At 47.7% G+C, this 26,558-nt stretch overlaps 1 protein-coding gene across 1 annotated transcript in view; it reads left to right on the top strand.

Annotated features, from left to right (window-relative positions):
• LOC145352760 (C-type lectin domain family 18 member A-like) overlaps positions 1-25,295 on the top strand; it is a 49,556-nt gene extending 24,261 nt beyond the window's left edge. The window contains exons 3-12 of the mRNA XM_080203037.1: positions 7,976-8,215; positions 10,725-10,822; positions 13,380-13,501; positions 14,514-14,621; positions 15,847-15,939; positions 19,895-20,001; positions 21,300-21,429; positions 22,296-22,392; positions 22,682-22,773; positions 24,515-25,295. Of these exons, the coding sequence (XP_080059163.1) occupies positions 7,976-8,215; positions 10,725-10,822; positions 13,380-13,501; positions 14,514-14,621; positions 15,847-15,939; positions 19,895-20,001; positions 21,300-21,429; positions 22,296-22,392; positions 22,682-22,773; positions 24,515-24,543 (1,116 nt within the window). The 3' untranslated portion in view covers positions 24,544-25,295. The remainder of the gene's footprint in view (positions 1-7,975; positions 8,216-10,724; positions 10,823-13,379; positions 13,502-14,513; positions 14,622-15,846; positions 15,940-19,894; positions 20,002-21,299; positions 21,430-22,295; positions 22,393-22,681; positions 22,774-24,514) is intronic.
• Positions 25,296-26,558: the final 1,263 nt, after the last annotated feature.

Raw genomic sequence — 26,558 nt, 5'->3', positions numbered from 1 at the left:
TGCCCATGCTCATGGGGCACTCCCCCCCCCCCTCGCCACCCAACCCCCTGAGGGGCCTCAATTGCAGACTTTGCACAGACAGTGACCCAAGCCAGGAATCGAACTCGGGTCCCTGGCACTAACCATTGTGCCACTCTGTGTAAAGTGGCAAGATTAGGTGTAAGGTGTAATGGAGTCAGGACTAATTGTGACTGCTGCCTCACAATGCCAGGGATCTGGGTTCGATTCCAGGCTTGGGTCACTGTCTGTGTGGAGTTTGCACATTCTCCCCGTGCTTGCGTGGGTTTCCTCCGGGTGCTCCAGTTTCCTCCCACTGTCCAAAGATGTGTGGGTTAGGTGGATTCGCCGTGTTAAATTGCGCCTGAGTGTCGGGGGACTAGCTAGGATAAATGCATGGGGTTATGGGGGAAGGGACTTGGGTGGAATTGTGGTGGGTGGAGACTTGATAGGCCAAATGGCCTCCTTCTGTCAGATGCCATGATTCTTAGTTGTCATGTATGGACTAGTATTGGATCTCGCCTGGCACCTATAGCGATCCGTGCAAATCCATCCAGCAACCTGGCAAGCAAAGCAGAGACCAAAAGGGAACACAAGGTCATCACATATTGAGTTGGCACCAATTCTGTTATACTCGTAGCGCCTGAGGAATGCAAAAGAATTCTTTGAGCCAAGTGATTCCTTCTTTGCAAGAGAGAAGTCTGCAGAAAGGTCTAATGGGAAGATAAGCGTAAGATGTCCCTTCTCACAAATTCTGGCCATAATCTAATAATGAAGCCCAGTGATGGGCACTGATCACTTGGGGAAGGAATGGAAATAATATCAGTCAATGATGCAGGATCGAGAAAAGATATGTGTAAAGAGGAAAGACCTTTGAGACAGTCAAGCCTGCTTGTCTTCCCATCTTATTTAGCTTCCTTGAGATAGTCAACAATTGCAGACAAACTTTGGAGAAATGTCAACAGCTGCTCCAGAGAAAGGTACAGGAAGGACCGGAGTGTATTAATTTCTGCTTTATTTAACAAAGACATGGGACATGAACCTTTGTTGCAATAGCCCCAGAAATACAACAGAAATCCTGGCTTGAGTAGAGGAGGCAACGCAGCATGGGAACAAAACCAAGGAAATACCCGGGGATGCTGTTCAATAATAATTATTTGGCTGCATGGTGTCTCTCACCCTGGCAATGAGAGATACCGAGGAGTGTGAGCCAAGAATATAATTAAGAAGACCAACATTGAAGATAAGAGGCAACAAATTGCAAGGGCTTTGCTCAGAAGCAACACAGCTGAGGGTGGGGCAGCATGGTGGCACAGTGGTTAGCACTGCTGCCTCATGGCCCCAGGGACCCGGGTTCGATTCCCAGCTTGGGTCACTGCCTGTGCGGAGTCTGCACATTCTGCCCGTATCTGTGTGGGTTTCCTTCCACAGTCCGAAAAACATGCTGGTTAGGTGCATTGGCCGTACTAAATTCTCTCCCACTGTACCCAAACAGGCACCAGAGTGTGGCTACTAGGGGATTTTCATAGTAACTTCATTACAGCGTTAATGTAAGCCTACTTGTGACACTAATAAATTAACTTTAAACTTAACCAGCTGGGGGCAGTGATCTCACCCATAGCCCATTAACACCCCACTGAGCGTTAAATATTTGCAGAGCTGCGGGGATTGGTGGAGCTGCAGGATCTTCAGGTGATGTTGTGGGTCACTCCATCATCCAAAAAGCCTTGCGCCATTGGTCCAAAGCCACATGTTCTCCCAAACAATCTAAACTCGCCAAAAGTCATGTTCTCCCCAAAAAATTCCAAGTGTCGACTTGGTGGGAAAACTGGAGTAATTCACGCTGGTTTTTTTCAATGGGAATTGAGAGAAGAATCTCCCACACTCTGTGAACTGCAGAGGTTACCAGCATGAATATTGTTAAAAACCAGGGAGAGGGGCCTATCCCCTCAGGAGAGGCTGGAATCAGCGAGCTGAGTGGGCGACTGTGCATATATTGATCTGTCGGTGCTGAGATTGGTGCATGTGCAGTGGCTCCATGATGCCAGCTCTCCCCCCACCCCCCAAGCTCAATCGCCGGTCCCAGGCCCAGTCCCGACCGCCCCCTCCCAGTCCAATCCAATCTCCAGCCCTCCTCACACTGATTCCCCCCACCAAAAGTAACCCCCACCCCCCAACACGTCCCTCCCTCCACACCCCTGCAATGCCTATCCCCTTCCCCCACAGTGCCAACCCCACCCCACCAGCAGGCTGACCCACCCAGCTGACCGCCCACACCCAGACCGCCCCAATCACTGGCCTCCCTTCTTCCCCCCACTGATCCCTGTGCAGAGTGGCAGCAGGACCCCCACGCCCCACCCTCACTGATTGCCCCCGAGGCCCTGACCCATCAGGCCCCTCCCAATATGGCCCACCCCTAATTGGCTCTGCCCCCTTGGCACTGCTCAGTGCCAGTTGGCCAGTGACAAGCTGTCCCCTGGGCATGGGCATTTTGTGCCTTGGGCAGTGCCACGGCTACAGGCTGGCACTGCCAGGGTGCCAAAGGCCACAGGGGCACCAACCCTGCCCGCTGCCCAACCTTCTGGGGAGGCTCCCGATTGCCCCCACTTCACTGCAGTGGGGTTGGAATGCTAGTTCCTCGTAAGTGGGGAGCTATTGCCATCCCTACTGGAATGAATCACCCTGGCAGGGAGGGAGATATTAGCGGGCCTGGAAAATTCAGTCCTGGGGCTGCTAATTTAATTTAAGATGTGGATTGCCAGCCTTGGACAGGGGTAGACACCGTAAAACTCACCTGATGAAGGAGCAGCGCTCCGAAAGCTCATGCTACCAAATAAATCTATTGGACTTGAACCTGGTGTTGTGCGACGGATTACTGGATTTAATTTAAATGAGATTAAAGTGACCACGTTAATGGTCTTTGCGCCTGCCCGATGATTTCTGGCACAGAGAACCCTGCAAATTGGCCAATGTGACAGTCTCCCACCCCGAAGCGCCAATTTTTTTTTAGCAGGACGGGGAGGGGGTCAGCACAGCAGGGTGGGAGAACCGTGGCCCCATGTCTCAAATTACATACATGCTGCATCCCTTAAATATTATGTTCTGAATTAAATCTATCTAATTTGCATTTGAATGAACTTGCATCACAAGTCAGCTTACATCAACACTGCAATGATGTTACGGTGAAAATCCCCTAGTCGCCACACTCCTGTTGGGGTACACTGTGGGAGAATTTAGCACCCGACTAACATGTCTTCGGAGCGTGGGAAGAAACTGGAGCGCCTGGAGGAAACCCACGCAGACACAGGCACAACGTGCAAACTCTGCAGAGACAGTGACCCGAGCCGGGAATCGAACCCGGGACCCTGGCGTTGTGAGGCAGCAGTGCTAACCACTGCGCTACCTGTTCTGAATTTTGCTTCATCTCTTGAAGAGCAGGTTGTATGATGTCTACATCAGTGGTTCCCAAGTGGTGTGTTGTGGCGCGTCAGTGTGCCATAAAGAACCGTCCCACCAAGTGTGCGGTGAGAAAAGATTCCAAATGATTCACAATTCATGTAATTAAACAAAAACTAAACTTCACCTTCATCTCCAAGACCTGCCGAATCTTGGGCCTCCCACACATGCGCCAGCTGGGAAAGAGCCATCCGTGCGCAGTTTAGATTTTTTACACTGGCCAGGCCCACACACTTGACCAACGGGACTGGGAGCTAAAGGCAAAGGTCCCGTGCGTCTTCCCACAAAAAGCAACAACTCCAAAAGGGTGCAAAATTCCTGGGAGAAGTGAGAGAGACGGGGAGAATCACAGACTCACCCTTTGGCCCATTGAGTCCGCGCCATGCCTGAAAGGTCCAACTAACCCCACTTGCCAGCACGTGGCCCATAGTCCTGAATGTTATGGCATGCCAAGCACTCATCCAGGTACTTTTTAAAGGATGTGAGGCATCCAGCCTCCACCACCCTCCCAGGCAGCGCATTCTAGACCATCACCACCCTCTGAGCGAAAACATTTTTCCTCACATTCCCCTTAAGTTAAAGAAAAAACAGGAAAGAGGATAGGGAGAAATTAGAAACAAAATTACCTCTATGGGAAGTAGACAGAATATAAGAGGCCTGTCTCAAAATATTTTTCGAGTATAGAGACACAAGAAGTTGGGAGCCACTGGTCCACAAAATCTAGTCTCTTTAAGAAAGCAGCAAGAAGTTAATCCGAAGTGTAAATACTGACAGGACTGAAACTCAGGATAAGGAGAATATAAGAGGTGGCACAGTGGCACAGCGGTTAGCACTGCTGCCTCACAGCTCCAGGGAGCCAAGTTCAATTCCAGCCTTGGGTCACTGTCTGTGTGGGGTTTGCACATCCTCCCCATGTCTGCGTAGGTTTCCTCCAGGTGCTCCAGTTTCCTCCCACAGCCCGAAGCTGAGCAGGTTAGGTTGATTGACCATTGCTAAATTGACGCTAGTGTCAGGGGGATTAGCAGGGTAAATGTGTGGAGTTACAGGAATAGGGTCTGGCTGGGGCTGTGGTCAGTGCAGATTCGATGGGATGAATGGCCTCCCTCTGCACAGTAGGGATTCTATAATCGCCCTGGCAATTTAGTGTGGCCAATCAGCCGAACCCATACATCCTTGGAGAGTGGGAGGAAACCCACGCAGACATGGGGAGAACATGCAGATTCCATACAGACAGTGTGAAGCTAGAATTGAACCCGGGTCCCTGGCAATGTGAGGCAGCAGTGCTAACCACTGTGCTACTTAAAGGCTGGAATTTTCTGCTCTGGCGTCGAGAGAAGCAATTTGGAAGGGAGGTAGTAATTTACCCGCTGATATCAATGGGTTAAATGGAAAGCAGTTGGCAATTCTCTGCTATGAAATGGGGGAGTTGGCAATCAGGCTGTGATTGGTGTATCCGGAGCTTGCGTCAAGCTTTGCCTGGCACGGTGGCACAGTGGTTAGCATTGCTGCTTCACAGCACCAGGGACGCAGATACACTTGCTGGCTTGAGTCACTGTCTGTGGAATTTGCACATTCTTCCCGTATCTGCGTGGGTTTCCTCCGGGTGCTCCAGTTTCCTCCCACAGTCCAAAGATATGCGGGTTAGTTGGATTGGCCGTGCTAAATTGACCCTTAGTATTGGGAGGTTAGCGGGGTAAATATGTGGTGTGGCAGAAGTAGGGCCTGGGTGGGATTGTGATCGGTGCAGATGGGCCAAATGGCCTCCTACTGTACTGTAGGGATTCTACGATTCAAACCGCTTCCCTGTAACAGCCAGGGAAGGTTCTGGAGTCTTATCTGACATGAAAGTGTTCGATGCCAGGGGTGAGCTTGACATGGTGTTTATGTATCCAGTGATCTGGTTTGCTCCGTAACCACAGATGCTCAGGAGAAAGACTTGCTGGTGACTCGTGACTAATCGAATGAGTTTTGCTCAAATCAAAGGCAAGTGTTTACTCTGGATGAAAGGGGGAACAAATCAATCTGACAGGGAATTTGCTTTCATCAAGTCCATGTTGCGTGTAGGATCGCACACGGACTGGAATGTGTTGCGTGTGGGATAATACAAGTGCTGAATGTGTTTCCCATGGGGTAACACACACATTGTACATGGATTAACACAGGTGCTGAATGGAGTAACACACACATTGTACATGGATTAACACAGGTGCTGAATGGGGTAACACACACGTTGTACATGGATTAACACAGGTGCTGAATGGGGTAACACACACATTGTACATGGATTAACACAGGTGCTGAATGGGGTAACACACACATTGTACATGGATTAACACAGGTGCTGAATGGGGTAACACACACATTGTGCGTGGGATAACACATGGACTGAAGTGCAGTGCACAGAATGTACAGTATGTAATGCAGGCATAGATAGAAATGTACAATGGATTGAAAGGCTGTACACACATAACACGTGGGCTATGAGGTGTTGTAAATTAAACAAAACACAAGCAGTGAGTGTCATGCATATAGGGTAAAATAAGCTTAGAATCTTTGACTGTGTACAGTTACTGAGTAAATCCCACCCTGAATAAACAGTGACTATACAGTTACGCGGTGAGAAACCATTACGCTGTTCGTAAAACAGAAAATCTACACGATCGTGCACACATATTGGCCCAGATTTTCAGAATACCATTTACAGGAAGACCAGATGGTTAAACAGGAGTGTAATGGCTTCAGTCAGGCCATTGAGCTTGGCCTATTGGAGTATGAACTCCCTGATTAAGGATCCAATTGATGGGCCAATCAAGGAGTCTTTACCTTGTACTTGTGGAATATCTTCTTTCTGCAGTGAGAGAGTATGGTTTTCAATGGGAAATGGAATACTTTTCTGATTAGAAAGAGAAAGAAGGAGTGGGACTGGTTGAGTGGCTCCTACAGAGAGTCAGCAAAGCCATGATTGGCCAGAGAGCCGTCTCTACGGTTACCATGCTATAATTCTAGGCCCTGCCTACAAATTGGGAGGTGGGAGGTGAATCGGGCCTGAGTCTGTGCCCAGGAGCCGGGTTGGGTATTTAAACATTGCACTGAGGGTTGGGACCTATCTAATAGCTTTATCCTAAATGCTGGGTTTCTCAGACCTCGGGGAAACCTAACTGCTGAGGGCAGGGGGGGGGGGAACAGTGTTCAGGAAAGGGTTAGTATCTTTACAGCACTGCTTGTGGGCCTGGAGAAGCAAGGGTGCTTTCCCCTGGCAACCACCCCCCCTGCCCCAAGCGGCCATCTTCTACCTTCAGGGTGTATGTGACTCAGTCAGAATCCTTCAGTCTGATTGGTTGAGGAGCAGTACTGTTGCTTATCCTGTGAGGCAAGGAGGATAAGACAGCGTTTACACTGTTCAGTAAACTCACCATAGCTTCCACCTCCCGTCACCACCTCGAGAAAGATCCCTAAATACCACAAGTTGCCACTCAAATGTCCTTAAGTAGTCGATGCGATTAAGGTGAGCACTGAGCTACCAAATCCAGGCCAATAATTCAGGAACTAACAGAGCGACTAGGAATGATTTAAAAGCGGTTCTCACACAACAATATTGAAACTCAGCAACTTAACTGAGGAATAACGGCATGCTTGCCTTCATCGGTCGGGAAGTTGAGTATAAAAATTGGCAGGTTGTGCTGCAGCTGTACAGAACCTTAGTTAGACCTCATTTAGAATATTGTGTACCATTCTGGTTGCCAGATGGATGTGGATGCTTTGAAGAGTTTGCCAGGATGTTGCCTGGTCTGGAGGGTATCAGCTTTGAGGAGAAGTTGGAGAAACTTGGTTTGTTTTGACTGGAATGATAGACGTTGAAAGATCTTTACAAGATTATGGACAGAGTGGATAAAGAGATGCCCTTTCCTAGGGTAGCAAAGTCAAGTACTAAAGGACATGGGTTTAAGGCGCTTTGGGAAATGTTTAGAGGAGATGTGCAAGGCAGTTTATTTTACACAGAGGGTGGTGAAAGTCTGGAACGCGGTGCCCGGGGAGGTGTTGGGAGCAGGTACGATAGTGGCATTTAAGGAGCAATTAGGTGAATACCTAAATAGGATGGGAATGGAAGGATATGGACTCCGTAAGTGCGTACGGTTTTAGTTTAGGCAGGCATCATGATCGGCGCAGGCTTGGAGGGCCGAAGGGCCTGTTTCTGCGCTGTACTTTTCTTTGTTCTTTGAATGTCTTAATATTGTAATTCAGGAAGCATGGGAGCCAATTTGCACACAGCAAGATCCCACAAACAGCAATGTGATAATGAGCAGAGAATCCGTTTCAGTGATGTTGGTTGAGGGATAATTATTGGCCCAGGACAACAGGACGGAACCCTACTGACCTTTGACACTGTGCAGTTCAGTGCGATTATCTGACAGGCCAGAACAGTCCCCAGTCTCGTCTGGAAGGTGAGTTTACTGAACATTGTAAACGCTCTCTCCTCCCTCCTTGCCTGTTGTTCCTCCCCCACCCCCCTCACCCCCTGCAGGAATGGAGTGAGAAGCTCGCCCGCCTGGCACAGCTGAGGGCCAGAGGCTGCCACACGAAACACCAGGACCACTGGGCTCGGAGAGAAGAGGAGGAGGAGATCGGCTGGAATTACCACTCCTCGCTGGCCAGGACGATGTCCCTCTCTGATATCGTTGACCTGTGGTTCCGGGAAGCTCAGAACTATCACTACCACACCGGTCAGTGCAAATACAACGCTTCCTGCCACCATTATACTCAGGTTGGTGCCCATGAACTGAGCGAAGCATCTCATCTTACAGCAGAGTATAAGATTGCCCGTCTCTAATGCCCATCTTATGTTAATTAGCTAATTTTTGAAACCTATGTGTCTTTTCACACTGCCTGGTAAACACAATGTCACCTTAAGCTTGTCCTGTGCTGTTTCTGCTCTGATGTACCACTATGTCCTGTTCTGTACTGTCCATTGTCCTATCCGGCCTCATGACTCACCCTCGTCCTGCCCTGTGCTATATCTTGTCCTGTTCTCTAGAGCCAGTTGGTGAAAGGTAGAACTCAAAACAACAAACACTTTTACACAGAACAAAGAAAATTACAGCACAGGAACAGACCCTTTGGCCCTCCAAGCCTGCACCGACCATGTTGCCCGTCTGAACTAAAACTCCCTACCTTTCCAGGAACCATATCCCTCTATTCTCATCCTTTTCATGTTTTTGTCAAGACACTCCTTAAAAGTCACTACCGTATCCGCTTCCGCTATCTCCCCGGCAACGAGTTCCAGGTACCCATCATGCTTTGTGTAAAAAAAAAACTTGCCTTGTACATCTCCTTTAAACCTTGCCCTCGTAACTTAAACTTATGCCCCCTAGTATTTGACTCTTCCACCCTGGGAAAAAGTTCCTGACCATCCACTCTGTCCATGCTCCCCATAGTCTTGTAGACTTCTATCAGGTCGCCCCTCAACCTCTGTCATTCCAGTGAGAACAAAGCAAGTTTTTCCAACTTCTCCTCATAGCTAATGTCTTCCGTAGCAGGCAACAGCCTGGTAAATCTTTTCTGTACCCTTTCCAAAGCCTCCACATCCTTCTGGTAGTGTGGCGACCAGAATTGAACACTATATTCCAAGTGCGACCTGACTAAACTTCTATAAAGCTGCAACATGACTTGCCAATTTGTTAAACTCAGTGCCCCGGCCAATGAAGGCAAGTATGTCGTATGCCTTGTTGACTACCTTCTCCACCTGCGTTGCCAATTCCAGTGACCTGTGTACCTGTACACCCAGATTCTTTTGCCTTTCAATACTCTTAAATATTCTTAATTTTCTATTTATTTATGAAGGTAACATTGAAAGCGTACACTTCCTAACGTAACACCTACAATTTTAATGTGCGTCCATGTCACGGAGGATTACCATGGTCCCTCAACTCCTCCTCCCTGGTGAAGAAGGTTCAGTGATGCTATACTTCCTGAAGAGGCTAAAGAGAGCCAACCTGTTCTTCCCCAGCTTCTCTCAAACTTCTACCGGTGTGCAATAGACAGCATCTTGTCGAGGTGCATTACGGTGTGGTATGGCTCCATTTCTAACCAGTAAGCTCTGCAGTGGGTAGTCAAAACTGCCCAGTACATCATTGGCACCCAGCCACCAGCCATCCAGGACACTTACCCCAAATGCTGTCTGCGGAGATCTCTCAGCATCGCCAGAGATTGCACCCATCCCAGCCACAGACTGATTCCCACCCTCCTTCGCCATCCCCCCACCCCAAACCTGGAAGTGCTACCTGGAAGGTGCTGCAGATGCATTTGAGCCTGTACGACCAGTCTTAGGAACAGCGTCTTCCCCAGCTCTGTTACCCAGCTGAACTCACCCTCTAACATATTCCCAGGCACTGAGCATTGTGCCATATGCATGCGTACACTGAATGACTACTGGCATTATTTTATAATTACTATTTGTATTTGCTTTTCTCCTTATAACTGGGGAGCCTGCAAGCTTAATTTTCGTTGGGTATTTGTATTTGTACATTATACAATGACAATAAAGTTGAATTGAATCAAATTGAATTGAAAAAGGAAAGTAAAAGAGTGAAGTTTATTTATTAGTCACAATACAGCTTACATTAACACTGCAATGAAGTTACCGTGAAATTCCCCTAATCACCACAGTCTAACGTTTATTCGGGTCAATCACCCAACCCGCACATCTTTGGACTGTGGGAGGAAACCAGAGCACCCGGAGGAAACCCACACAGATACGGGGAGAATGGGCAAACTCTGCACAGACTGTGACCCAAGCCGGGAGACAAACTTGGGCCCCTGGTGCTGTGAAGCACCAGGACTGTGCTATCGTGCCACCCCAATATTTATAGGGACTCAAGTGAATCCCCAGGTAATGCCCACCACCTGCATAAACACAGTCAATATACAACTAACATCCTGCCTGTACTCTTTACTATAAAACCTCCCTATAAATAGACACACATTAAAATTGTGGGTATTACGTTAGGAGGTGCATGCTTGCAATTTTCCACTTCCACGATTAAATAGAAAATTGTAAGTTGTTTTCAGTTCTATCTTGTGTTATTCTCTTTCCAATGTTCTGCCTTTTGCCTGACTCTATGCCTTTTGCCCTGCCTCACATTTTTTTGCCCGGTGCCCTGCCCCCAAGGGTCACTCAATCCCAACTACAGCTGGCCATCTAGGGTCCAGCAGGTGAAAGGAAAGTTAAAGGAGGAGATGGAAAGGGTCCTGATGTCTTTGTGTTTATTTTACAGCTTGTCTGGGCTACCTCCAGCAAGCTTGGATGTGGGAGGCACACTTGTTTCCAGAATGGAGAGTGGACGGAGGTGGTCGTCTGTGCCTATTCCCCAGGGTAAGACATTGTTGATGATATGGTTGTTAACTCTAGTTTGGGGAGGCAGGTGGTGGAATTTGAATTCAACAAAAAATATCTGGAATTATGAATCTACTGATGACCATGAAACCATTGTTGAGTTTTGGAAAAACCCATCTGGTTCCGTAATAGGAAAGCAAATCTGCCATCCTTACCTAGTCTGGCCTACATGTGACTCCAGAACCACAGCAATGTGGTTGACTCTCAAAAAGGGCGGCACAGTAGCACAGTGGTTAGCGCTGCTGCTTCACAGCTCCAGGGACCTGGGTTCGATTCCTGGCTTGGGTCACTGTCTGTATGGAGTTTGCACATTCTCCTTGTGTCTGCGTGGGTTTCCTCTGGGCGCTCCAGTTTCCTTCCACTGTCCAAAGATGTATGGGTTAGGTTGATTGGCCATACTAAAAATTGCCCTTAGTGTCCTGAGATGTGTAGGTTAGAGGGATTAGTGGGTAAAATATGTAGGGATATGGGGATAGAGCCTGGATGGAATTGTGGTCAGTGCAGACTCGATGGGCCGAATGGCCTCTTTCTGTACTGTAGGGTTTCTATGATTCTATGTCTTCCAAGGGCAACTAGGATGGGCAATTAAATGCTGGCCAGCTAGTGACGCCATGTCCTGTGAATGAATAAAAATAAACTGACACGACCTTCTGTCTCCATGCCCAGATTTGCCATTGGTTAGCTGAAATGCCAATCTCATCATGCCTGACTGGAAAGTAAAATGGATTCTTCATTATCCAATCGGATCATTGCTTTCTGTCACTCAAACACCCGCAAATCTTTTAAAATGAATAGACAAAAATTTCAGGGATTTAAATGAAAACTATAACAATGTACAGTTTGTTGCTCCTGCTCTCCCTTTTTGTTGGAAAGAATCATCAAATCCCTACAGTGCAGAAGAGGCCATTCAGCCCATTGAGTCTGCACAATCCACTCAGACCCCATCCCCATAATCTCGATCATTGACCCTAGCTAGTCCCCTGACACTAAGGGGCAATTTAGCATGGCCAATCCACCTAACCCCCACATCTTTGGACTGTGCGAGGAAACCGGAGCACCCCGAGGAAACCCATGCAGACACAGGGAGAATGTGCAAACTCCACACAGACAGTGGCCCAAGCCGGGAATCGAACCTGGGGACCCTGCCGCTGTGAGGCAGCAGTGCTAAACATTGTGCTACCGTGCTGCCCAGTACACTTTTTAAAGTGATTTCTTTTCAAAAGTGAGATGCCAAATGTGTCAGCTGTGGCCCAGTGTTAGCTCTCTGACCCCTGACCCCTCCACAAAAAGATCCAGTTGCCATTCCAAATATGCTTGAGCACAGAATCTAGAAAAGAAGAATGAAAAGGCAAAATACTGCAAATGCTGGAATCTGCCGTATAAACAGTAAATGCTGGGAAATCTCGGGAGGTCTGATGGCTTTGGTCAGACCTGATAGGGATACCTGCCCCATAGAGCCAACGTTTCCAGTCTGGATGATCCTTCATCAGAAAAGATGATGGAGCCTCATCACAAATGCCGCCCCCCGGTGGTGTGACCAAGTTGGTACATGTGCTCAATCCTTCCAGCCCGTACCAGCACACTACCCAATTGAATGAGCCTACCAAGCCTGATAGGTGGATGTACCAGATCATAAGGACACAAAATTGGCTTTTGCCAAGAGGATTCCTCTCAGTTCATACCTGACATTGCATCTCAAGAGAGCACTGAACACAAGCACAACACAGAGTGGGTAACATTGAAGTTCTGCATACTGAGACGAACTACATTGGTACACTAACCATTCACCTGTCACCTCTGGCGATCGGGGCCAGGTTGATTTTCTCTGCTCACCAGTAGCATTAGTCCTGTTTGCTGTAATGGAACTTGTGTAATCACCATATAGAAAAGCCCAGTGAGACACTTCTTTGCCAGTGCAGCCCCAGGCATTGCCGCAGTTTCCAATTGAGTATTAGATTTGATTTTTAATTTGATTTATTATTGTCACATATATTAGTACACAGAGAAAAGTATTATTTCTTGCGCGCTATACAGACAAACCATATTGTACATAGGGAAAGAAAGGACAGAGTGTAGAATGTAACTTTCCAGTCATAGCGAGGGTGTGGAGAAAGATCAACTTAATGCGAGGTAGGTCCATTCAAAAGCTTGACAGCAGCAGGGAAGAAGCTGTTCTTGAGTCGGTTGGTACGTGACCTCAGACTTTTGTATCTTTTTCCCTACGGATGAAAGTGGAAGAGAGAATGTCCATGGTGCGTGGGGTCCTTGGTTATGTTGGCTGCTTTTCTGAAGCAGCGGGAAGTGTAGACAGAGTCAATGGATGGGAGGCTGGTTTGCAGGATGGATTGGGCTACATTCACGACCCTTTGTAGTTCTTTGCGGTCTTGGGCAGAGCAGGAGCCCATACCAAGCTGTGATACAACCAGAAAGAATGCTTTCCATGGTGCATCTGTAAAAGTTGGTGAGATTGCTGAGCTTGGTGCATCAGTCTGAACTCCATCGGGTCATGTCTCACACATCATTGTTTGTGTTTCAGAGGAAACTGGGAAATCAATGGAAGGACAATCATTCCTTACAAGGAAGGGCCTTCATGCTCCCTCTGTACCTCCCAGATGTCAGGCTGTTTTAAATCCTGGGACCACCATGGCGGACTGTGCGGTGAGTAGCTGCACCTGACCCATTTTTCCATCATGTACCACACCACCAGGAGTCTGCATAATAACCCTCTGATGTTACAAATCTCACTATCTGAGGCTCTGTGTTAACAATCACAGTCTGGGATAAATGCTTTCGTTCCAAACCTGTCGCCAATACAAACTGTTTTGTTCACTGTATCCTCGTGGCTAATTGAACTATAACTTCAGAACTCAACATCTAAGACAAAGTGTTCCCGGTGGCACAGTAGTTAGAGCTGATGCCCCACTGCGCCAGGACCCGGTTCAATTCTGGCCTGGAGGTCTAAAATTTATTTATTAGTCACACGTAGGCTTACATTAACACTGCAATGAAGTTACTGTGAAAATCCCCTTGTCGCCACACTCCTGCGCCTGTTCGGGTACACTGAGAGAGAATTTAGCACGACCAATGCACCCAACCAGCATCTGTGGAGTTTACACATTCTCCCCGTGTCTGCGTGGGTTCCCTCTGGGTGCTCCAGTTTCCTCCCACAGTCCAAAGATGTGCAGGTTAGGTGGATTGGCCGTGCTAAATTGCTCTTTCGTGTCAGGGGGTCCAGCAGGATAAATACCTGGGGTTATGAGGAGAGGTCCTGGGTCTGATAGTTGTTAGTGGGCCTCGATGGGCCGAATGACCTCCTTCTGCACTGTAAGTGTTCTATGGATAACACTCTAATCCTTTAAGTCAGGCCCCTGTGTGTTCAAGCCTACTCTAGAAACTTGAACAGGCTCCCAATCCCAGTTCAGCACTGAGGGAGTGCTGCACTGTTGGAAGTGCTGTTCTTTGAATGAGACAGTAAACAAAGAGTCTGTCATGCTATCCAAGTGGATGCAAGAGATCCCGTGATATTACGTTGAAGAAGGGCCAGAGACTTTTCCCAGCATCCTGGCTATCCCTGAGCCAGTTTCGCTAAAACAGATGATCTGTTTGTGTTAGGTGTTTCTATTTGTGGGATCCTGCTGTATGCTTTGTAAATTCAAACCTTTTCTTCCAGAGGTGCCCAGGAACCCGTGTCGGATGAGCTGCAGTAACAGGGGTCGGCTGAACCTGAGCTTGTGTCGGTGTGAATGTTTACCAGGATTCACTGGGAGATACTGCCAAGGTACGCGCGAGGAAGCAGGAAGTGGGACCCATTCACCCCCTTGGACCTTGGGGCTTCCGAGTGTTTTTTCCTGCTCTGTTGTAACAGGAAAAGTTGTGTTTATCGCGACCTCGGGACATCCCAGTGCACAGGGCAACTGAGTAATTACAGAGCGTCATCACTTCTGTAATGTAGCAAACACAGCGGGCAGTTTGTAAGGTCCATCAGCAATGAAATATTAACCACATCTGGTAATTTTTTTAATTGACTTGTGGGACATGGGCATCGCTGGCTGGCCAGCATTTATTACCCATCCCTAGTTGCCCTTGAGAAGGTGGTGGCGAGCTGCCTTCTTGAATCACTGCAGTCCATGTGCTATGAGTTGACCCACAATGCCATGAGGGAGGGAATTCCAGGATTTTGACTCAGCAACTGCGAAGGAATGGCTGATATATTTCCAAGTAGTTGGGATATAAGTATTGACCAGGACAGCAGGGATCCCTTGATCTTTCTCAACTGCTGCTGTGCAAACTTGGATATCTACCTGGTAGGACAGGTATTGCCTCAGTTTAATAACTCATTTGAAAATGCAGTACCTCCGAGTTGCAATACTTGTCCTGTAAACACAAGCAAAATCTCGGAGGTAATCTTTCCAGCTCATCATGCCGGCTAAGTGGAGTGAGGGCTGTAATAGGGGAGAGTGCAATGTGTGTGTGGGACGGGCGGACGGAGTGACAATCTCCCTATGCATTGTATGAACACTCAGTGCACTGGGAGATTAGGGTGCATGTACAATTGCGCACTCTAGCAGTCTTCAGCCAGCTTCCCAATGTGAATATATTTCATCCACTCTCCCTCCTGGCGAGAAACACACTTTGCCTTCTTTATTTTTACTAGGTGCCATAAGATTATGTCTGGGAGCTTACTTAAAAATTGGGTGTAATATCTCCTGTTTTCAGGCTTATTCAGCACTTAGAATTTTTTTGGTAAGCTTGCACCCCATTGTGTTTTTTCTCCTCTTTCTGGTATGGGTATTGAAACTATAGCCTTTGGACTTTGAGGAATGAGCTGTACTTGGTGAGCCATAACGTGGATGAGTAGTTTACTGATTCGGGTTTTGAATAATAAGATTGAATGGGGAGGAGTTTGGTCTGTTGGAATCCAGTGGACAATATCTCGGTTGCTGTGGTCCATTGAGATGTCTTGCACGGTCTCTTATTGTGACGAACCTTCTTTCCTCTCCCAGTCAGGTGCAGTATGCAGTGCATTCACGGCAAGTACAGGGAAGAAGAATGCTCCTGCGTGTGTGATGTGGGGTTTGGAGGTGCTGTCTGTGGAGGTGATTATCTAAAATCAAGCGTTGGATGACGGCTGTGGTGAGGTGTAATGTCTGTTGTTCTCTGCTTAGATCTAGTATGCCTCCATTGTGGGGACATTTCATTCCAAAGTAAGGAAACTTCCCCAGTCATAAGAACATCAGAACCAGGAGCAGGAGTAGGCCATCCGGCCCCTCGAGCCTGCCCCGCTATTCAATAAGATCATGGCTGATCTTTTCATGGACTCAGCTCCACTTACCCGCCCGCTCACCGTAAGCCTTAATTCCTTTACTGTTCAAACATTTATCTAAAAACATTCAATGAGGTAGCCTCAACTGCTTCACTGGGCAGGGAATTCCACAGATTCACAACCCTTTGGGTGAAGAAGTTCCTCCTCAACTCAATCTTAAATCTTCTTCCCCTTATTTTGAGGCCATGCCCCCTGGCTCTAGTTTCACCCACCAGTGGAAGCAACTTCCCTGCTTCTATCTTATGTATTCCCTTCATAATCTTATATGTTTCTATCAGATCTCCCCTCATTCTTCTGAATTTGAATGAGTATAGTCCCAGTTGACTCAGTCTCTTCTCATAAGCCAACACCCCTTAACTCCGATATCAACCTAATGAATCTCCTCTGCACCCCCTCCAGTGTCAGTATTTCCTTTCTCAAGGCAATTCAGAAGAGAATTTTATAAAGTTTCCCAATCTTTCGAGCGGTACAGTGGCACAGGAGTTAACGCTGTTGCCTCACAACATTAGGGACCCAGGTTCAATTCTGGCCTCAGGTCACTGCCTGTGCGGAGTTTGCACATTCTCCCCATGTGTGTGTGAGTTTCCTCCGGGTGCTCCGGTTTCTCTCGCAGTCCAAAGATATGCAGTCAAGATTGATTGGCCATGCTAAATTGTCCCATGGTGTCAGGGTGATTAGCAGGGTTGATATGTGGGGTTACAGGATAGGGCCTGGATAGGATTGTTATCGATGCAGGCTCAATGGGCCAAATGGCCTCCTTCTACACTGTAGAGATTCTATGATTCCTTTGGCTAAGATCGAGTGTCAGATCCAGTCCAAGACGGAGTGCAATGCCTTTTCTTGTCAGCTTGAATCTTATATGTCTCTCCTGTGGAGACCATGGTCAGAATTTTACCACCTTGCCCACCCCAGAATCAGTGCGGGTGAGGCTTGCAAAACAGCATTCCCTTTTGGCCTTGATCAGGATCTTATGAGCTACAGGCGTGCGAGATGGTAAAATACCAGTACGTGAGTTGGATCCAAATTGAATTGGAATTGGGTTTTGGAGCAAGGAAGGAGATGGGTTAAGGGCTCATCCTCTGCGCATTGGCTTTGTAACTCTGGGAAAGGAATAATGCCTTGAAAGAGAGTGGCAACAGGTTCACATTGTGGCCCAGGGTGATAGTTACTAAGGGTAACAAAACACATGTCGGTCGACAAGTCTTCACAGCTGGGTTCACCTTTATCACATTGCAACTTCCCAAAACTAGGATTAAGGATTTCAGTTAAGCTGAAAGGTTAGAATTTAAATTATGTTCAGAGTTAACAGATTAGACATGTGGTTAGACATGAAGATTGGGTATTGAGATTAGACTTTGGGGTCAGAGTTAGTATTAAGGTGAGGACATTTTCCATTACTTAACAGAGTTGTTTTTGGCAATTATGGAACAATTGTTGTAACCTTAGCAGGTCTCTTAGCAGGTCAAGGTTATCGACTGAGGGATTCCAGAGAGTGCCAATTCCATCTGCATACTTTCATTACAATGTCCGCAATGGCTCAGCCACATTTGTGGAAGCAAGGTTACAACAATTGTTCCATAATTGTCAAAAACAACTCTGTTAAGTGATGGAAAGTGATTATTAGCCAAACAAGGCCTTTAGTAAGGCCAATGCTTACGTACTCAGGATAAGCGACTAAACCTTGGGTTAGTTCCATAAGCACCGTGTTTTTGGTCTTGGCCACAAGATGAAACTAAAACCCTTTTCAATAACAAAATTCCAAAAAGCAAGATACGGCGAACTATAACTATTGTGTTTTCTAGAAGAATCAATGGAACACCCTGCAATGCTTTGCACTGTATTGTGTTCTCATTTGTGCACAAGTAATTAAAATCTTGAAAGATTTGAGTACTCACCGTGCATTATTTGGGTTAACCCTCAACACGTTCATTAGATGGATGAGGGCCACATACCCAAGGACTGAGGGGTGACCTGATTGTCCTTCGGCCCATCCTGTCTGTGCTAGCCATCAAACACCTATCTATGCCAATCCCATTTTCCAGCGCTTGGTCCGTAACCTTGTATGCTGTTGTGTTTCAAGAGCTCATCTAAATGTTCAGTGCCTCTAGCACCCTTCCAGACAGTGAGTTCCAGATTCCCAGTATGGTGAACTGGTCACTGGGTCATGAGCTGCAGAGTGTCCATATCTCCACAACAAGGGCAACAGCCGGAATTCTCCGGACGTTCACACTGGCGGGATTCTCTGCTCCCGTCGCCGGCAGCGCATCCCGTCCACGGGGTTTCCTTCCTGCGTGATATGACGTCAATGGGAATTCCTGTTGATTATGGTGGGACCGGAGATTCCCACCGCTAGTAAACAATGCGCCAGCTCTCGCCAGCCGGAAACACAGGGCCGGGAGGCTGGAAAATCTCACCTGTGAGCGAATGAGACATAAAGTTGGTGGACATTGACACACATATCTCAGGGATAACCAGCGATAGCCAATGCTCACTGGAGGCTGACTGGTTGGAAGGTAACTGGAAGAGATGAAGAGATTTGAAAAGCTCTTGCACCTTCTCAGCCGACTGCCTTCACCTGTAGTAAGTGTTTCAGAGTTCTGTCATGCCAGGTAATGTATAACACAGAGGGCTCGATTTTCCATTCGCGCTGTCCCCAAGACTGGAAAATCCCAACCAAGGTCCAAGTCCCGCCCACTACAATTTGGGCGAGGCAGTAAAATTCCACCCGAGTCATCGGGCGCGATCTTCCCGGCCGTTCACACCACACTCCGGCTGCACCGAGGTTGGAGAATTTGACAACCTACCAACCTCTGTTCACTGTAGCAGGATGGGAAAATCCTGCCAGTGGTAACATTCTGGCCACACAGTTTGACAACACGAAAAGTGGTCCTTCGGCCCATTGTGTCTGTGCTGGCCATCCAGCATCTATCTGTTCTAATCCCATTTTCCAGCACTTGGTCCGTAACCTTGTTCACTGAGGTGTTTCAAGAGCTCATCTAAATGTTTTGTGCCTCTACCATCCTTCCAGACAGTGAGTTCCAGATTCCCAACATCCTTTGAGTGAACAAGTTTTTCCTCAAATCCCCTCTAAATCTCCCGCCCTTTGTCTTAAACCTTTGCCCCCCGCCCCCCCACCCCAGTTACTGACCCCTTGACAAAGTGGGAAAGTTCCTTCCTATCTACCCTCTCTAATCCCCCATAATTTTGTCCACCTCAATCGGGTCACCCCTCAGCCTTCTCTGCTCTGTCCATCACCCTCATCTCATGAGGCAGAAGACCGCTAAAGTAAATAGCATTGGGTTCAAAGTAAGGAGTGGGGGTTAGGAGTGGGGGTTAGGATTAGGGGTTAGGCATGGGAAAAAGGATGGGGACTTAGGAGTAGGGGCTAAGGTTGGATTTAGAAATTAGGGGCTGGAATTTTCCAGTCCCGCCCATTGCGGGAAGCACTGCCACAGGCAGGATGGAAAATTTGACGGTTAGTCAAAGATCTGTTGACCTTGGGCACGGCACATGAAGTCACAGGGTTAGGGCATGGGTTGTTGTTGGTGCAGACTCAATGGGCCGAACGGTCTCTTTTTGAATTGTAGGGATTTATGATTCTTTGGGATATATGATCGTGCCTGTGCCAACCGTTTGAAAGAATTATTCAAATTAGGCCTGCCCTTTCCCAGTTGCCCTGTAAAATTTTCCTTTTAGTTCCTAATTCCTGCATGCCTTTCCCTTCCCAGAAAAGATGGAGTTTCCATTCCATACCTGTGATATCCGGATTGATGGGGATTGTTTTATGGTCTCTCCAGAAGCAAACACATACTATGGAGCAAAGAACAAGTGTCAGGTAATAGAAAAACAAATCAGACACGCCACCCCTCACTGCTTCTCTCATCTACCCTTGTGATGGGACACAAGAGTATTTGATGGGGACAATGTAGAGGGAGCTTCACTCTGTATCTAACCCTGTGCTGTACCTGTCCTGGGAGTGTTTGATGGGGACAGTGTAGAGGGAGCTTTACTCTGTATCTAACCCTGTGCGGTACCTGTCCCTGGGAGTGTTTGATGGGGGACAGTGTAGAGGGAGCTTTACTCTGTATCTAACCCTGTGCTGTACCTGTTCGGGAGTGTTTGATGGGGGACAGTGTACAGGGAGCTTTACTCTGTATCTAACCCCATGCTGTACCTGTCCTGGGAGTGTTTGATGGGGACAGTGTAGAGGGAGCTTTACTCTGTATCTAACCCCGTGCTGTACCTGTCCTGGGAGTGTTTGATGGGGACAGTGTAGAGGGAGCTTTACTCTGTATCTAACCCCTTGCTATACATGCCCTGGGTATGCTTGATGGGAGTCATGATGTGGAGATGCCGGCGTTGGACTGGGCTAAACACAGTAAGAAGTCTCACAACACCAGGTTAAAGTTCCAACAGGTTTATTTGGTAGCAAACGCCATTACTTTTCGGGGCTTTGTCCTTTGTCAGGTGAGTGGGGAGTTCTCCCCACTTCCCATTCACCTGATGAAGGGGCAAAGCCCTGAAAGCTAGTGGTGTTTGCTACCAAATAAACCTGTTGGACTTTGACCTGGTGTTGTGAGACTTCTTACAATGGGGGACAGTGTAGAGGGACCTTTACTCTGATCAAGCTTGTTCTGAGAATGTTTGATGGAGACAGTGTAGAGCAAGCCCCAACACAGTATCTAACCCCTTGCTGTATATGTTCTGGGAGTGTTTGATGGGGACAGTGTAAACGGACCTTTACTCTGTATCGAACCTGTTCTGGGAGTGTTTGATGGAGACAGTGTAGATCAAGCCCCAACACTGTATCTAACCCCTTGCTGTATATGTTCTGGGAGTGTTTGATGAGCACAGAGTAGAGGGAGCTTTATTCTGCGTCTAACTTGTCCTGGGAATGTTTCTTGGACAGTGCAATGCAGACACAGACTCAATGGCTGTGTAACCTCCTACTGCACATGAATGATTTGAAGATTACATTATTTTGTGTTCCGATGAGTTATTTTGTGATTCTGTGAGATTGATTCTCTACCTAACCTGTTCTACATCAAGTGGGGTGCCTGATGGTAAAATATGGCACAAATGTCTTCTTCTGATAAACTTACAGCTAAATCCATCCCTGTTCTCACTTTTCAGGAACGAGGTGGGATTTTGGCACAAGTTAAAAACCAGAAGGTGCAAGATATTCTGGCCTTTTATCTCACTCAGTTAGAGAATACAAATGAGGTCACAGACCCAGACTTCGAAACACGTAACTTCTGGATTGGTGAGTTTATTCACGTCACTTATTGCCCCTAGAAATTTTGGGCAGTTTTTTCTGGATGCAATCACACCAAAACCGGAAAATCCCGTCAAGGTCAATGGACATTTCTATGGTCAGCATCAGTAGAGATACAGTCAGTAACACAGGGTGCTGGGGGAGAGGGGTTACTGACTGACAGTGTGAGGGAGCTGGATTAACATCAGTAGAGATACAGTCAGTAACACAGGGTGCTGGGGGGAGAGGGGTTACTGAGTGACAGTGTGAGGGAGCTGGATTAACATCAGTAGAGATACAGTCAGTAGCACAGGGTGCTGGGAGAGAGGGGTTACTGAGTGACAGTGTGAGGGAACTGGGTTAACATCACTACAGATACAGTCAGTAACACAGGGTGCTGGGAGAGAGGGGTTACTGAGTGACAGTGTGAGGGAGCTGGATTAACATCAGTAGAGATACAGTCAGTAGCACAGGGTGCTGGGAGAGAGGGGTTACTGAGTGACAGTGTGAGGGAACTGGATTAACATCAGTAGAGATACAGTCAGTAACACAGGGTGCTGGGGGAGAGGGGTTACTGAGTGACAGTGTGAGGGAGCTGGATTAACATCAGTAGAGATACAGTCAGTAACACAGGGTGCTGGGGGAGAGGGGTTACTGAGTGACAGTGTGAGGGAACTGGATTAACATCAGTAGAGATACAGTCAGTAACACAGGGTGCTGGGAGAGAGGGGTTACTGAGTGACAGTGTGAGGGAGCTGGATTAACATCAGTAGAGATATAGTCAGTAACACGGTGAATGTTTACTGATGGAGTTAGATAGTGCAGTTTTTGATCCTTTTGTTTGAAGTTAATTGGCTCTTTATTTCTGCTTCTAGGTTTGACGTATAAAACATCGAGGGATTCTTTCCGTTGGGACTCTGGGGAGCTTCCCACTTTTTCCAGCTTTGCCTTTGGGCAGCCGGATAACCAAGGGTAAGTCAGGGAGATAGCCTCACTAGCACGGGCCAGATACTCTCCCTCTTCACACCAATAATTCAAGGATTGTGAATGAAGAACTGTGATAGTGGAAGGACATTGCTGTGTAACATTGACACGGAGCATTAACGAGCAGACCATGGGAAATATCCCCCTATCCCTGTGAGAGTGAACCCTCCGGTATTGGTGGAACAGTGGACATTATAGTCTTAACAGAAATGGGATGGGGGCGTGTGCTCGGTGCATTTCACAGCACACTCACAGGACTGTCTTTTGTGTTTAACAGTTTTGGAAATTGTGTTGAGCTCCAACTCTCGAGTGCCTTCAATTGGAATGACCAACGCTGCAAGACTCGGAACAGATACATCTGCCAGTTCAGTGAGTGCCACCTCTTTCTACTGAAGTGGGCCATGTACTAGTGCGGTAAACTGAGAATTGGCTGGTGGAGGGATAGGCAGCACACTGAAGGCACCTCGTCTTGCCCCCTCCTGTTCAAAGCCATGTCCAGCATCCATTGTGTAGTTTCCTCCAAATATTGGGCAGCACGGTGGCACAATGGTTAGCATTGCTGCCTCACAGTGCCCAGGGACCCAGGTTCGATTCTCGGCTTGGGTTACTGTCTGTGTGGAGTTTGCATGTTCTCCCTGTGTGTGCTTGGGTTTCCTCCGGGTGCTCTAGTTTCCACTCGCAATCTAAAGGTGTGCGGATTAGGTTGATGTGCCTTGCTAAATTGCCCCTTAGTGTCAGGGGGACAGTTTGGGTAAATGCATGGGGTAATGGGGATAGGATGGGATTATTGTCGGTGCAGACTCGATGGGCCAAATGGCCTCCTTCTGCACTGCAGGGATCCTACGATTGTATCGTTTGCCCTGAAGTGCCTCAGTAATGTCAGTGTTGGCATGATGATATTCCGCACTCATTTACTTACTGAGACGTGTCACTAGCTCAGTTTCAGCCAGGGCTGAATGGGTAGCAATCTCATCTCTCAGTCAATGAGTTTGAGTCCCACTCTGGTGACTGGAACATAAGAACCAGGTGCAGGAGTAGGCCATTCAGCCCCTCGAGCCTGCTCCTGTACTCAGTAAGATCATAGTAAGAAGTCTCACAACACCAGGTTTAAAGTCCAACAGGACTTTATCTGATGGCGTGAGACTTTTTACTGTGCCCACCCCAGTCCAACGCCAACATCGCAATGAGATCATGGCTGACCTTTTCGTGGACTCAGCTCCACGGATCTATAATCCAGCCTGACATCCCAGCGTCCGTGCTTTTGGAACACTGTCGGTGTGGCACGGTGGCACAGTGGTTAGCACTGCTGCCTCACAGCGCCAGGGACCCGGGTTCATTTCCAGTCTTGGGTGACTGCTTGTTTGGAGTCTGCACGTTCTCCCTGTATCTGCGTGGATTTCCACCGGGTGCTCTGGCTTCCTCCCACAGTCCAAAGATGTGCAGGTTCTGTACTGTAGCAGGTTTGGTGAATTGGCCATGCTAAATCGACCCTTGGTGTCCCAAGATGTTTAAATTTTAAAGTTTATTTCTTAGTCACAAGTAAGGTTTGCATTAACACTGCAATGAAGTTACTGTGAAACTCCCCTAGTCAGCACACTCCAGTGCCTGTTCGGGTCAATGCACGTCTTTCAGACTGTGGGAGGAAACAGGAGTGTCCAGAGGAAACCCATGCAGATATGGGGAGAATGTGCAGACTCCACACAGACAGTGACTCTGGGAATCGAACCCAGGCCCCTGGCATTGTGAGGCAGCAGTGCTAACCACTGTGCCACCGTGCTGCCCATATGTTAGGGGATGATTAGCCATGGTAAATGTGTGGGGTTGTGGGGATAAGGCAGTGGAGAGGGCCTAAGTAAGATACTCTTTTGCAGAATTGGTGCAGGCCCAGTGGGCTAAATGGCCTCTTCTGCGCTGTGGGGAATCTATGATTCCAGCAACCATCGAGACTTTGAACCGAGACTGCAACTGCCCCCTCCAGTGTCTGTGGCACCCACTCTACCTCAGACAGAAGGACATGTGGCCTGTTGGTCGTGATTAGACTTACGTGAAGCGGAAAGGAAATGGATTGAACAGGCAATGAATGTAATCTGGTGATCCTTTCTCCTTCCAGGTGAGAAGCACGTCGCACGCTGGGCGTGACCAGAGAAGTCAATCCTGTTTCCTCGGGGAGAGTCGAAGACAGCTTTGCTTTGTAACTGAACTGAACTAACCACTGCAATAGTTTAGGATCTGGGATCGGAGGCGCTGAATCACAGTGAGGCACAGGTTCAGTCCTGTGGCCTACTACGCTGGTCTGGCCACCCTGAGTTAGATAACGTAGTGAGTCCTGGGATTAAAACCCCTGCGTTATAGCAGGGGGAGGGGCCCATATTCAGTGCAAGGGACACGAGAAGGAAGGATTATTCTCAAGGCCCTGGTGTTCTGATGATCGCAGGAACGGGTTTGGTTCAAAGGTTAACTTGCCTGTAGTCTTGTTCTCAGTGGGCCTAAAGTGGAGCGTGTCAGAGTTCATGGGAGTGCTCGATCTCAGAACACCTCGACACTGAATGCTAGGTTGGGCAGGGGAGGGGGTCAGTGTTTTGTAATTTCCTGTTTGATGAGCGCCTGGTCCGCATGGGGGAGCACTTACCTTCCTGAGGGAGCTGCAATAAATGTGCCAGCTTGGCAGATGGCTACATTGTGAGTACGAGCAGTTTGGAGTCACCAGACTAGTGATCATCACTTATATTTGGTGCTAACACATTGGCTGGTTTGGAAAGACAATGCTACTCCCATAGAACAAGACTGCAGCAAACCACTATGGAATAAGCTAAACAAACCTGTAAGCAGTGTAATCAGCTGTATATAAAGGTCAAATAAAATGTTACCAAAATAATTAAAGTTTATTTATTAGTGTCACAAGTAAGCTCACATTAACACTTCAATGAAGTTGCTGTGAAAATCCTCTCGTCGCCACACTCCAGCGCCTGTTTAGGTACACTGAGGGAGAATTTAGCATGGCCAATCCATCTCACTAGCATGTGTTTTAGACTGTTAGAGAGGAAACTGGATCACCCGGAGGAAACCCACACAGACATGGGGAGAATGTGCAGATTCTGCATAAACTGACCCAAGCCGGGAATCAAAGCCAGATCCCTGATATTGTGAGGCAGCAGTGCTAACCACTGTGCCACCGTGCCACCAAGTGTTAGTTCAGCATTAAAGATGAGATAACTTGACTTTCATACCACAACATTCTTAGAAGCCTCCGCCAAAGAACTCAAACAATGCAGTGTCTCTTCCTGACAGTATGGAAGCCCCTCTTTTCGAAAAGCCTCCCAGTGTTAAGAGCAGTAAAGACTGTCTCAGACTAACAAATTCATCAATTTCCTTGGGACAACCCCAGTCTACTTGTTGTCATCCCAAGTCCTTTCTTCCCTCTCTCCCTCTCTCTGTCCAGAATTATGTTTTATTGTCTCTTAAACCACTTTACAACATCTGATTAATGTCCTCAACGTGAAAACACTGAAGTTCACTTCTGCTTGTCTCCTTTTGCATTCCTATGTTTTATGATTTTTTTTGTCCAAAATCCCAGTTGGCCACCTCAAGGTATTAGTAAGTCCCAATTCCTCACCCAGTTACCCCTGTGTTCGCTGACATACATTAACTCCAGAATGTCTAAAACAAAGGGAGGTCTGTTCCTTGGTGCTCCTGTTCTTAGTTTATTGCAGGAGTGTAGGTCTAATTAGATATTTTTGGTGACAGATTATATGCCTGACTGCATTGGAAAATTACCACCTTTTTTTATTCATTCATGGGCAGCATTTATTGCCCATCCCTAGTTGTCCTTGAGAAGGTGGTGGTGAGCTGCCTTCTTGAATCACTACGGTCCATGTTCTGTGGGTTGACCCACAATGCTGTTATGGAGGCAACGCTAAGATTTTCATCCAGCGATTGCGAAGGAACGGCAATATATTTCCAACTCAGGATGGAGAGACTCTTCCCGCTCAAAAAAGACAGTAGGACTAGGGGGCACAGCCTCAAGATAAAGGGGGGGGCGGTTTAGAATGGAGTTGAGGAGGAACTTCTTCACTCAAAGGGTGGTGAATCTCTGGAATTCTCTGCCTGTTGAAGTGGTGGAGGCTACCTCGCTAAATATATTTAAGAGGCGGGTT

The sequence above is a fragment of the Carcharhinus amblyrhynchos genome, chromosome 14 (assembly GCF_965287045.1).
Source record: "Carcharhinus amblyrhynchos chromosome 14, sCarAmb.v2.hapA, whole genome shotgun sequence".
NCBI classification, from domain to species: domain Eukaryota; kingdom Metazoa; phylum Chordata; class Chondrichthyes; order Carcharhiniformes; family Carcharhinidae; genus Carcharhinus; species Carcharhinus amblyrhynchos.
The sequence above is the reverse complement of the archived record's forward strand: the minus strand, read 5'-3'. Positions and strand labels throughout refer to the sequence as shown.